Source organism: Panthera leo, chromosome B3, assembly GCF_018350215.1.
Source record: "Panthera leo isolate Ple1 chromosome B3, P.leo_Ple1_pat1.1, whole genome shotgun sequence".
Classification (NCBI taxonomy): Eukaryota; Metazoa; Chordata; class Mammalia; order Carnivora; family Felidae; genus Panthera; species Panthera leo.
Window position 1 is genome coordinate 103,918,465 of NC_056684.1, and position 14,555 is coordinate 103,933,019.

At 34.0% G+C, this 14,555-nt stretch overlaps 1 protein-coding gene across 1 annotated transcript in view; it reads right to left on the reverse strand.

The window, feature by feature from the left end:
- EXOC5 (exocyst complex component 5) overlaps nt 1–14,555 on the reverse strand; it is a 57,577-nt gene that overhangs the window by 14,557 nt on the left and 28,465 nt on the right. The window contains exons 6-12 of the mRNA XM_042943336.1: nt 13,671–13,699; nt 12,390–12,499; nt 10,910–10,954; nt 10,667–10,807; nt 9,029–9,111; nt 7,793–8,002; nt 6,051–6,198 (exon numbers count right to left, since the gene is read on the reverse strand). Of these exons, the coding sequence (XP_042799270.1) occupies nt 6,051–6,198; nt 7,793–8,002; nt 9,029–9,111; nt 10,667–10,807; nt 10,910–10,954; nt 12,390–12,499; nt 13,671–13,699 (766 nt within the window). The remainder of the gene's footprint in view (nt 1–6,050; nt 6,199–7,792; nt 8,003–9,028; nt 9,112–10,666; nt 10,808–10,909; nt 10,955–12,389; nt 12,500–13,670; nt 13,700–14,555) is intronic.

Genomic DNA, 14,555 nt, shown 5'->3' on the forward strand with positions numbered 1-14,555 from the left:
CTCAACAATTTATGTAAAATATACAAATCCTTAAAAGACACTACCAAAGTTCAATTAAAAAGAAATAGATAACCTATTTCTAAGTCTATTCAAGAAGTTGAATTTGTAGTTAAAAAAACCCTCACAAAGAAAACCACAGACCCAAATGACTTCCCTGGTAAATTCTCCCAAACATTTAAGGAAAAAATAATACCAATTTTATACAAACTCTTCCAGGAAACTGAAGAGGAAGGATTATTTTCCAACTCATTCTACAAGGCCAGTATACCCTGACAACCAAAACTAGACAAAGACATTATGAGAAAAAAGTATATGTATTAAGTCAATATCCCTCATGAACACAAACACAAAAATTCTTGACAAAAGTTCAGCAAACCTAATCCAACAAAATATACATGGGATAACACATGGTGAACAATTGGGGTTTATCCAAGAAAGGCAAGGTTAACTTTTGGAAATCAATGTAATTCAGCACATTAACAAAATAAAAAGAAAGCATTTGACAAAATACAACACCTAATCTTATAAAATTACTTAGAAAACTAGAAATTAAAGAATTTTGTCAATCTGATTAAGAGCATCTGTGAAAAACCTACAATTAGTATCATACTTAATGGTGAAACAGTGAATGCTTTATTCTTTTTTTGTGTGTGTGTGTTTATTTTTGAGTGAGAGAGAGAGACACAGAGAGAGAGAGAGAGAGAGAGAGAGAGAGAGAGAGAGAGAGAGAGTAGGGGCATAGACAGAAGGAGACACAGAATCCGAAGCAGGCTCCAGGCTCTGAGCAGGCAGCACAGAGCCCGACGTGGGGCTCGAACTCATGAAACATGAGCTCATGACTTGAGCCGAAGTTGGATGCTTCACCGACTGAGCCACCCAGGTGCCCCCTGAATGCTTTATTCTTAAGGTTAAGAATAGCACACAGGGTTTACTCAAACTGCTTCTATTTAACACTGAACTGGAGGTTCTGACCAATGCAATGAGGCAAGAGAACAAAATAACAGGTTTTTATACTTGAGTAAGTAAAACTGACTTTATTGGCAGACAACATGATTGTCTATTCAGAAAATCCTGTGGAATCTACAGAAAAAAAAAAAAAACTATTAGAACTAATAAGTGAGTTTAGTTAGGTTGCAGGTATAAAATCACCATATAAAAATCAACTGTTTTTCTATACACTAACACAGAGTATCAAAAATACAAATTAAAAAAATACTACTGACATTACATTAAAATAGCACAAAAAATCCTAAACACTCAGGGATAAACCTTGTGTGCTAAGAATTAGAAAACATTGCTAAGGAAAATTAAAGAAGATCTAAAAAAATGGAGAGATATATGATGTTCATAGACCAAAAACTCAATATTGTTAACATGTTAATTGTCCACAAACAGAACTACAGATCCAATGCAATCAAAATCAAAATTTCAAACTTTTTTCCCCTGAGACTGACAAACTGATTATAAGGCATATGAAAATATTAGAGGACTTATACTACCTGACTCAAGACTTATAGTGATCAAGACAGTGTAGTCTTAGCACAAAGACAAGTAGGTCAATGGAACAGAGTCCAGAAATAGATCAACATATAAACTCTCAAATGGTTTTTGACAAAGGTTCCCAAGCATTTGGTGGAGAAAAGATAGCTTTTCAATAAATAATGTTTAAACAGCTGGATACTAAATGCAAACAACAACAACAACAACAACAACAACAAAAAAAACCCAAAACAAAAAAAACCCACCTCTGATCCATGCATCACATGACATGCATAAGTTAACTCAAAACTGATTAAAGACCTAAATGCAAAATCTTAAACTATTAAACTATTAGAAGAAAACATAATAGGAAGTCTTTGTGTCCTTGGGTTAGCCCAAGATTTCTTATATATGATACCAAAAATTCTGATACCATCCATAACAGAAAAGTGTTGGATTTCACCAATATTAAGAACTTCTCATCATCCATATTTCATCAAATGAAACACTACTGTTAAGAGATTAAAAAGACAAGCCACAGACTGAAAACATTTGCAAATCACATATCTGATAAATGAAATGTAACCAGAACACAGAACTCTCAAAAAATAAGAGAACTCAATTTTTAAAATGTACAAAAAATACCTCAAATATATACGAATAGCAAATAAACACATGAAGACAGTCAACATCATTAGTCGTTAGGAAAATGCAAACTGAAATCATAATGAGATATCACTATCCACCATTAGATTGTCTAAAATTAAAATTACTGATCATACCAAATGTTGGAGGTCATGGGGAAGCAAATGAAACTTTCACATATTGCTGGTGGGAATGTCAAATGAAACCACCACCTTGGAAAACAGTATGGCAGTTTCTTTAAAAGAAATACATGACTCACCTGTATTACTACTAAGTCTATATCCAAGAGAAATGAAAGCTTATGTCTGCATAAAGACATATGCATGAATGTTCACAGCAACTTCATTCATTAATAGTCAAACAATGAAATCAATCTGAATGTCTATCAATAGGTAAATATATAAACTGTGGTATATTCATGCAAAGACATACTACTCAGCAATAAAAAGGAACACAGTAAATAATATACACAACATGGATGAATTCTTAAAGAATCGTGCTGAAAAAGCCAGAAACACATGTACATATATTCTATATACCATTTATAAAATACTATATTATAATATCCTATATACCATTTATAAAAAAAATTCTAGAAAATTAATCAACCTCTCGAAGACATCCTATTTGGCTTTCAAAACTCAGTCCTCAAATGTCAACTTCTTTTTGAAAATGAATCTACAGTGACATAAAGCTGTTCAGTCTCATGCAAATGAGAACAGAAGTGGAGGGAGAGGAAAGGGAGATTATAAAAGGACAAAGGAAACTTTTTGGGGTACTGGATCTGTTATCTTGATTGAAGTTATAGCTTCAGAAATGTAGATATAACTTATCAAAGTTATCAAATCATGTGGTTTAAATACATGCAGTTTACTGAATGTCAAAGATATCTGGAAGTTATTTTTTAAAAAAGGAAAAAAAGGACCAATTACACTGCCCTTTTTAATTTTAATATTTTAATTTTGTTTAAATCCAAGTTAACATAGAGTGTAACAATGGTTTCAGGAGTAGAATTTAATGATTCCTTACTTACATGTAACACCCAGTGCTCATCCCAACAAGTGCCCTCCTTAATGCCCATCACCCACTTAGCCCACCCTCCCCCACTCAACACAGCTCCAGCAATCCTCCGTTTGTTCTCTTTAAGAGTTTCTTATGGTCTCTACTTTTATTTTTCCATCCTTTCCCCTAGGTTCATCTGTTGTTTCTTAAATTCCACGTATGAGTGAAATCATATATTTGTCTTTGACTGACTTATTTTGCTTAGCATAATACTCTCCAGTTCCATCCATGCTGTTGCAAATGCCAAGATGTCATTGTTTTGATTGCCTAGTAGTATTCCACTGTATATCCACTCATCTTCTTTATCCACTCATCAGTCGATGGATAAATGGGCTCTTTTCATAATTTGGCTATTGTTGATAGTGCTGCTATAAACACTGGGCATTTTTGTATCCTTTGGATAAATACCCAGTAGTACAATTGCTGGGCTAGAGGGTAGCTCTATTTTTAAGTTTTTGAGGAACCTCCATACCATTCTCCAGAGTGGCTGCACCAGCTTGCATTCCCATCAACAGTGCAAAAGTTACACTGTCCTTTTTAATTGTCCTTTAAAGCTTCCATCAACTACAAGGTCAAGTCTAAATTTCTAAGCAGAGTACACAAAAAGTTTCTGTCTACATTTTCAACTTCCTTTTTTATTACTCTCCAATGTACATTTTTATTTCAAGCATTTTATGCTGCACAGCCAATCTTTGTGTATGTCTTTTTTTTTTTTTTTTTACAGGAGGAAAGCCATTTGACATCCACCAAGGATTTATTTTTTTTTTATTTAACATTTTTACTTATTTTTGAGAGACAGAGAAAAAGAGAGAGAGAGAGAGAGAGAGTGCAAGCGGAGGGGGGGCAGAGAGATAGGGAGACACAGAATCCAAAGCAGGCTCCAGGCTCCAGGCTCCAGGCTCCGAGCTGGAGCACAGAGCCCAACAAGGGGCTTGAAGCCATCAACTGTGAGATCATGACCTGAGCCAAAGTTGGACGCTTAACTGACTGAGCCACCCAGACAGCCCTATGTATGTCTTTTTATATGTAGTATTCTCTCTGCAAGAATTACCTTCTTGTAGATATCCTATGTAGCTTTCAAGACTCAGGCCTCAAAAGTTCCCTTCTTGTAATCTTTTATAAAAAATACTCTTCTTCAATTCCTTCACCAGGCAGAGCTGGTTGCATCTTCTTTGGTCCCAGCACGATATACCTACTTTGCACTGATTCTTTATATGCTACCTCCTTTCTCCACACTATTCAAAAGTAAGGTATATGTCTTTCATTTATATCCTCAATGTCTAACATGGCAGCTGGTACAAAGTAAACACATAATGTTGCTGGATCAGAATGCACTGAATTGAACTAAATTTCTATCTTGTAAGTTTCCAGACAAAGGTCATGATTTAGAGCTAGTTACTGTGACTCAAACAATATAATGTTGACAGTTTCAAGTTCGATGATCTTTAGAAATATTTTAACCTATTTCCAGCATTCAGAAAACTAGACACAGTAATTTACCAAATATATCCATAACCCCCAGATGTGTCATATCTTAACATTTTTCCAAATGTACTTCAGATCTGGGGGGTGAGGGGGACCTACATTATAAATATGGATACAGTCCCTTAGGTACTCCTCCTTCATGGCAACCACTATCCTGAATTTATCATGCCTATGCTTGTCCACATCCCTAAACGATATAAGGTATAGTTTTACTTTTTAAAAATTTATATAGAGGTATTATACTGAATATATCTTTTCCCCATCTTGTATTCAACATTGTATTTCTGAGATTTGCTAATGTTGATACACGTAACTCTAGTCATTTAAATTGTTATATAGTTTTCTAGTGTATCAACAATGTCAGTTTATCAATTCTCTTTTTGAGGCACACTTAATTTGCTTCTAATTTTTTACCATTATAAACAATGTGGCACATATACCTATTAGTTTCTCTAAGGAATTCTCAAGTTACTATCCAAAGTAAAGATACAATTTCTATTCCAATGGCAGTGCATGAAAATATCTATTGCTCCCCATCCTTACCAACACTTGATATCATCAGACTTAATTTTTGCAGACTGAATGAGATACTATTTTCCCTATTTTACGTTTCATTTTCCTATTAGTGAGAGTGAAAATCTTATTGGTAACTTGCATTTTCTCTATTTGTTTATGTGTAGCCTTTGTTTCCTATTGATTTATGTGTGTAATTTATACTGATTTACCGTCTGTCAATATAAAATATGTAAACCATATACACATCGATACAAATAAAAAATTAAGATGCTCTCAACTCTCATTTCCACTGCTTAAGAGGTACATATCTCAGTTTCTTCATCGGTAAAATGGAATAAAAACCTCACAAGGTTGTTACAATGATTAAATGAGTAATGTATACCTAAAGTGCTCTGAACATGGTATGTGCTATACAATTACGTGCCACTATTATTTGTTTCACATAATCTTCTGCTGGTAATACTAGCTATAGATACTTCTTGCAGGCTGTGACTTATCTGTTTACTTTGTCAAAGTGTGTTTGTTGGTTTTAATAGAGTCAACTTTTCATTCTTTTCCTTTAATACCTGGGTTCTTAAAACATCCTTCTCTCCCTAATGCTCTATATTTTTATAAGATAGTTCGAAACCTCCCTTTCATGTATCGATTTAATATCTTACAAAAAAAATTGGTATATTCAACTTGTAAAATTATATTAAAATATACTTCTAAATAACTTTAAAAATAATTCTGTTCTTCAAAACAAAAACTCTATTACAAAAAATAGTTGTACCTAACCAGATAGCAGATTTATATCTTATTACAAGGCAAAAATTAAAATACACAACTATATATAAATAAAATAAGTTTACAATTACTCTTACCCTATGACATCTTTCAAAGGCTTGTTTGGTTTCTTGTAAAAGATTAACCACCACTTCTTGAGATAGGAAAGTTTCCCCATGAGTATCGATACTTGGCCCCAGTGGTAAGTTAGTACGTTGTCTAATTCTCTCTTTCAAATCTTGAATACTAATGGATCATGACAACAAATAAAAAGAGAACACTTTATTATACACAGATTTCAATTTCAAATGCTGTTCAACTTAGTATACATCAACAAAGAAAAATGGACTAACTGCCAGGAGACCTAAAACTTCTAATTCCAATAAACTCTAGTTCTATAAAGTGAAACAAGCCTTAATGTCTACACAGAAGACTTTCATCTGAAAAATTAGTATATTTGGAGTTAGGACTTTTAAAGTCTTTTTCAGCTCTATAATTCTGACTCAATAGCCAAAAACTCCTTATTTGGTTTCCTTAGCAAGTGGACTATTCCAAATTAGTTAATATAACTAAATGGTCCTTCTTAAACTTTAAAAATTTAATGCTTTTTTAAATACATTTAACCATTTTAACATACTTCTTATTTCTTCATTATTATTAAATAAGATATATTAACCATAATATAGCTTTTCTTAATGACTGAGTAACCAGTCACTTTGAACATTTATTATACGGTGGTATCTTTAGGTTAAACTTCTTTTGCTCCTAGTATACCTAACTCTGGAGTACTGTGAATATTTTTTTTTTAAAGTAATCTCTACACACAATGGAGGGCTCGAACTTACAACCCTAAGATCAAAAGTTGCATGCTCCACCAACTGAGTCACCCAGGAGCCCCAACCTACTTTTTTTTTTTAATTCTCATGGTTGTTCTTTAGTTTTTTTCTTCCCTTATTTGCTGCTGCCTTTCAGATGTCACTTTTTATTTATTTTGAGAGAGAGAGAGACAGAACACACGTGCACACACACGTGCACACGAGCACAAGCAGGAGAGAAGCAGAGAGAGGACAGAGAGAGAATCCCAAGCAGGCTCTACATTCCATGCTGAGTCCGACGCAGGGCTTGATCTCACGACTATGAGATCATGACCTGAACTGAAATCAACAGTTGGACACTTAACCTACTGAGCCACCCAGGTGCCCCCAAGATGTCACTTCTTATTCCTAACTATAACTTCTCCCTGATCATTATGTAGTATATGACAAACTGGGAATCAAGAAAGTGATTTGAGTGTACTCTGGACTCTAATTACATGGCTCTGCATAAGTCATTCTGCTTCATACTAAAAGTGACTGGGTTCCACATAGCTGAGATCTGGATAACTAAGATGCCACCAATTCTTAGAACAAATCATTTTCTTCTAGTATGTGAATAATCCCAGGCTTTAGGTATTAATTAAGTAATTTTATGCCCAAGTCATTAAAAGCTCAGGGTACTTAAAATGTAAACTATTTGCTATTTTTTTTTTCCACACCTGCAACAACAAAAAATGATGTGCTTCCTAGTTAATAACCTGGAATAATTTATTCAGTCTAGGAAAAAAAAAGGCGACTATTTATAGTGCTGGTATTCTGCTTTACATTTTAATTACATCATGTTAGGTCATTTCAATACATGGTTCAAGAGACAGGATTTGATCAGTGGTGTCATAAATAAGCTGGGTTAAATGAGTTCTTCATAGAAAATTTCAGTAACTGTCAATATTTGACAAGTTTGTCCAAATACAATAAAATTCTTAACATCTTTAGTTTTAACTGTAACATTTAACAAAAACACTTACCCTCCTGTGCCAATGGATCTCTTTTGATGGTTTTTTGAATCATAATAGCGCTGTAGGATCATAGCACTTCTGCTTTTCAAATATCCAGTCTCTACCTCAATGTAGTTCTCCAAATAGGAAATGAAAATGGATTTGATAAGCTTAGACAAGAAAGTCTGTTTATCAGTACCTAAGTTAAACTCCATCAACTTGCTGGAAAGATTTGTGGTTCTTTTCATGGAAAAAGGGAGAAAAAGATGAATGTATATTTTAGGTATAGTAATAACACTGAGGAATACATATTTTTACAATGTAATTTTAATAACTTATGTTAAACCACCATTTCTTAAACCTTGGGAAGGTGCTTAGGATACAGAGAGAAGCTGCACAGCGCTATATATAAAGTAGACTGACATCACAAACAACATTGTGGTTTTGCAAACTGACTAAGGATAATCTCCTAGGGATAGGCGACTTAAGAGAAAAAATCTAGGCAACCAACCAGTCTAGAAATGACAACAGTGGCAGAATGACTTCAACTACACTCTAATGGCATTCATAACATAGTACCCAAGTCAGAATACTGAAAGATCTACTCTCTGTTCATTCTCCCTTTTGTCTTTGCCCATGTGGACTTTTCTTTAATTTTCTGTTTTGCATTGTTAAATACAGACTCACAATAAACGTTGTTGGGATGGACTTCCTGATTATAGTTACTTTTGAAGACCCTCCTCCCAAAATGACGTCACTGACAAAGAACAATAGGACTGGAAAAAAACTCCATTAAGAAGCTTCTGATATAATATTTCTAAGTGTAACACTTTCATTTACAAAAGCCTAAGGCAAATTTTCATATCAAACTTAAGGCTGAAACTAATTTGTTAAGAATTTGTGACTTTCTCAATTTCTAAAGATTTAACTGCAGATAAATATAATCATACTACCTCTTAGAAAAAAAATGATAGGGAACTAGCTTACAATTAAAATTCAAAACAAAATTCTTGAGTCTTAAACAACATAAACAAAGTTTCATTAAAGTACATGACTATAAAGAATATCTGATTCCTTAAGTTAATGTGCTAAGAATGCTGCTCTTTCTATAACAGTAATCTACGTAACCAAGTATTTAATACTGAAAGGTAAATTACTAACAAACTTTTACTCAAAAATACCTGAATACTTCACCATTTTCTATTAAAAAAAAAAAAAGGAAAGAAAATCTGAGATGTTACTATTTTCTAGTAATTAAAAACATACCTTGTATATAAATCATAGAGATTTTTGAGATACTGCTCTGCATCAGACTTCCTACATTCTTCTAACTGGTCTTTCACAAAACTCTGGAGGGGAAAAAAAAATGGCCAACATTATGTCAAGTAAACATTATATTTTTTCTCTAAATTACTCCACATTCTGGGGCTGTTCTTACTTAAAATACAATGGAAAGGCAATGCATAAGAAGTATACCAATATAAAAAAATTATTAATAGGCTTTTAATTTTTAATGCTTCTCATATTTACATGTTCATCTATAGCAGTCTTGGGAATAAGTATTAAGAATTTCAAAATTTCTTTTGAGACTGGCCTGTCTTGCTTTTTAAAGTACATTTAAAAAACAAAACTCAGAAGCACCCAGGTGGCTCAGTTCGTTAAGCATCAAACTCTTGATTTTGGCTCAGGTCCTGATCCCATAGTTCCTGGGATTGAGCCCCACATCAGGCTCTATGCTAATGGAGTGGCACCTGCTTGGGATTCTCTCTCTGCCCCTCCCCTGCTCATGCTCTCTCTCTCTCTCAAAATAAATAAATATTCAAAAAAACAAGAAACAAAAAAACCCCACAAAACCCAAAAAACAAAACCTGATGCTGTATCGATATAGTCAATTCCTTAAAGCAGCATTTCTCAAACTGTGGCCTGGCTAACACTAGTGTCCCCTATGATTAACAGGCATTACTCTAAAATTGGGAAATGCTGTACTTTACATTCCTCCTAGAGAATCACAATATGTGTTAGTACTTTTAAAGGCTATAAAAAGTTCTGAATTGTGTTTTAAAAACAAAAACTTCTTTTATGTTGCTTAATCCAGTAGAAAACATAGTTTAGGAAATGTTGCCTTAATGTATAGTGCTATGGGAGTCCAGGTTGTACATTAAATTACTGTTTTCGGGAGGAGCCAAGATGGCGGAACAGCATGGAACTTTTTTGTGTGTCTCACGTCCATGAAATACAGCCAAAACAACACTAAACCATCCTACACACCTAGAAATTACTATGTTTTTTCTTTTCATATTAGTACCATATTATGAAAATTCTACAGACTGTGCTTACAATTCTTACTCAATTTCATAAATACATTCATTGGTCAAAGTGAGGACCCAATAAAAATAAAAATCTGAGGCTACCAGGGCACCTGTGTGGTTCAGTCAGTCGAGCGTCTGACTTGGGCTCAGGTCATGATCTCATGGTTCATGAGTTCAAGCCCCACATCGGGCTCTCTGCTGTCAGTGCAAAACCTGCTTTGGATCCTCTGTCCCCCTCTCTTTCTGCCCTTCCCCTACTAGCATGCTCTCTCTCTCTCAAAAAAAAAAAAACCACAACAACAACAATCTGAGGCTACCCCTCTACAACCTTTTATGACTTGTACTGCTGCTACACAAATTTTAAACATGTGCTCTGATGATGCTTGGTGGTTAGCACCTTTTTTCTTGGTGAACAATATTTTTTTAAAAAAGCATGACGTTGTTATTCTTTTCCCATTCACTGAATAAGGAGATTACTATTCCAAAGGGCATTACATGAGTAAACCAAAAATTAAAAAATAAATAAATAACTTTCAAAACAGAGAAAAAAATCACTTATTGCCTTAAGAATTACTTAGTCATAGTTTAAAATTACCTGTAGTTTGATTTCAAATACATTTTGAATAAGTTTAGCCAGTACTGTTTCTGGATTGCTAAAGATATCTCCAACTTGTTTGTTTACCCGTTGACAGAGTATTGCTGCATCTTCAAATATATCATTTCTCAAGTAAGCACCCTAAACAGAGGCATTTTACATAGTTAATGTATGATTTTAAAATGGTTTTTAAAACACAAATTAGCATAAAATAAAATCCAGAAAAGTGTACTATTAGGTTACCTCCTGGCACTGTTTTATATAAACATCAACACAATGGGAATAACCCTACAAAGAAGAAAGAAATACATTATAATAGTTCTGTTTTAATAACAATAATCACAACAGTAATAATCTCAATAAAAATTATTATATGTAATAAAGCTATGTCTATGCCCTAATAAATCACCAATAATAACAGTTGTTGGATTTAAATGAAATTCTCCCAGTTGCTTTTTATGAAATTGATCACCTGGTTCATATCCTTGCAAGATTTTAGAATGAAAGAAGAAAACTGGTATGAGTTTTTTGTAGTCATTTTGCCCTATGATCACCTAGCCAATCTCCCTCAACTCCAAAACATGTATATGCATGCATGCACCCACACACACACAGATTCAGTCTTGAGAAAAGGTTTTTAATATATATAAATAAATACATTATGTATTTCATGTTAATATATATATATATTTCCTTCTTTCTACTCTTGGATTCAAAGCATTTGTGTTCCCTTGCAAGACTCTGAACAGAGCTGCATTTAACTGGCATTCTGGAAATTTACTTTTAAAATTAAATCTATTTTAGCAGAATGTATTTAAACAAAATAATGTGTCATATTAAGCTCTCTATAATGATTTTTGTCCATTAACAAATCATACATAAAAACAAGTAAAGTAAGCAATGCCAAAGTACACTATTGTGTCAAGAGCCATTCTCAATACTTAATATGTTACTTGTAAGTGAAAAGTCCAACAAAAAACTCCTATTTCCTACTCAGATACAAATATAAACAGATCGGGGGTACCTGGGTGGCTCAGGTGGTTGAGAGTCCGACTCTTGATTTCGGCTTGGGTCACGATCCCAGGCTCATGGAATCAAGCCCCATATCAGGCTCTGTGCTGAGCCTGTTTAAGATTCATTTTCTCTCTCTCTCTCCCTCTCCCACTCCCTCTCCCTCTCCCTCTGCCCCCCTACCCCATTTGCATTCTCTCTCTGAAAAAAAAAAAAGGAAACAAATTGCAAAGCACTATTTCTTTAATTTCTTTATAGGGATTCTCTCCCTAATTCAAAATCCAAGAAGACAGTATTTCTTTGTATTACCACCTAAGATCTTCTGGATTTAAGTCTTTTACTAATTATATTCCATCTAATCTCTGGCTCCTACATTCCACCAGATATTTAAAGCTAAATCTTTTTACTTTTGACCTATTTCATAACATGTTTGACTGAAAAAATAAAAAGACAAGAAGACAGTATGATTTTCTATGTCAACCAATATAAAAAGTCATTGATAAAATTTTATTGAATATAATATTAAATACCTAAAATTTAACATAATTTATGGAAGAGATATGAAATATACATTTAAATTGTTCAAAACAATAAAAATAATCACTGTGAGAGTCATACAACTAACAGGATAATCGGTGACTATAATATATAGAATTTATATAATCTCCACAATCTTGAAGATTAATCTTCATTTCTAATAATTACTATTTACCTTAAAATGAAGCAAAACTGCTGCTACTTCTCGCATTCTGGAGATTTCACCTCTTCTTTGAGCACTGGTAAACTCCTGAATCAGTTGGCATTCTAAATCATGGTATTTGCCTAAAAGTAAAAAGGAAGTAATTCAGCTACAACGGGACAATGTATGCAAGTTATTTACAAGCACATGAATTATTTACAAATATATTGACTATGGATCTAGCCTTCTTTTGAAAGACTTATAAAAACAATATGTGATTATACGCAGTTGAGTCTAGCCCCTAAAATACACTATGATATAATATAAATCTATATTTTTAAAGACAAAGAAATCTTCCCAACCAGGAAAACAGCTGAACTCCCTTGGTCTGACTACCACTTACCACTGTTACTTAAAAAAGCAGCTGACTGAGATAAACCTCTGGATGTCATTTCTGATAGTATGAGATAGGAAAAATCTTAAACATAAAGCTGTAGAAATGGTGAAGAGGACTACAGAACTCTTTACTAGAATTCAGATGTCTTTACCATGAACTATCATGGATTTAACACCAAATATCACCTTAAGATAATACATGGTGTCTGATTCACTACATTATTGAGGCTACTAATGTTCTGTGTGAAAACCTGAATGCTGTGTTAATCTTACAGTAATCAGAAACGTTGCCAAGAAGTCCAACTATCTATGTCATTCTTATTGTAACACTTTTGGGAAAATAGGTGGCTCTCTGAACCTTCTATGCAATGGTCTCCCAAACATGACTCAAATTACCATGGGAGCCTGCAAATATAATGGCTTTTCCAGAGACCCAGAATGATCTGCTTAAAATATAATCCAAAGACTGGAAAGGATAAAACTAATCATGTAAGCAGTTATAAAGATACTGAAATGCTCACACAAGCTTTTAAGTTAAAAGCTCTTAGCTTTTAAGACAAAGAACCTACTTTACAGATACATGGATACAAAACAACCTCCAAGATACACTGTTAAATTAAAAACACAAGGTATAAAGCTATTTGTATAGGATGCTACCAATTATTTAAAAACAACCAGGGACAGGACTAAATTCTACACATGTATATGTGATTTATGTCCTATGCTTGTATATCCATAGGATATTCTAGAAGAATACCTAAGAAACTGGTAATGACTGCTTCAATGAAGAGGAGTCAAACTCAGGGATAAGGTGAGAAGATAACATTGTTCCCACTATCTCTCCTTTTACTATTTTTCTTTTATAGAAGTATTTTTATCACCTATTCACAACTATTAAATAAATCAAACTCCACTTACTCGCAATTTTGGATTTTACTTCTGAAAATCTGGAAGATAAAAACCAATGATGAGGTTCATACTAGAGAAAAATGTACCACAGTAATCTAAGATGTTAATAAAAGGGGAAACGGGGTCTGGGAGTATAAGGGAAACCTTTGTATTAAAGGTCATCATCAAGGAAAGAAGGAAGGGAGGGGAAAAGGGAAGAAGAGAGGAAAGAAGGAAGGAAGGGAGGGGGGGAGGGAGGAAGGAAAGAAGGAAAGCAAACAAACCAGCTAGTCAGCCAACCAGGAGGGAAAGAGTACTGATAGTAAGCATGCCAGGTAACAAAACTGAATTTGGGCCATTCAGATGGGGTGGCTAGTTCTCATTTATGAAATTCACTCTGAATAAACAATAACTTGTTAAAGAGGGAGATGTTCTATATGAGGCATTAACAACCCCACCAGCCCCAACACTGAGCTATTGTCTCTGCTTATATTCACTAACAAGTTTTTAAAAGATTTTTTTTTTAATTTATTTTTGAGAGAGAGAGTGTGCACAAGTGAGCGAGGAGCAGAGAGAGAGGGGGAGAGAAACTCCCATGCAGGCTCCACACTGTCAATGTGGAGCTCAGAGCAGGGGCTCAAGCTCACCCAATGCAGAATTTGAACTCATGAAACCTAAGATCATGACCAAGCTGAAGTCGGATGTTTAACCAACTGAGCCACCCAGGTGGCCCTATTCGCTAACATTTTAAATTCCTATTTGTTTATTTGCCCCTTCTGTTGGGATTTTTTTCATAAAAAAAATTCCATTACTGTTATTTAAAAGAAAAATAACAAGAACAGTATATGAAACATAAAATAGAAGTCATAAAAAGAACCCAGCAATGTGTGTTACAGACGAACCATCCAATCTTTG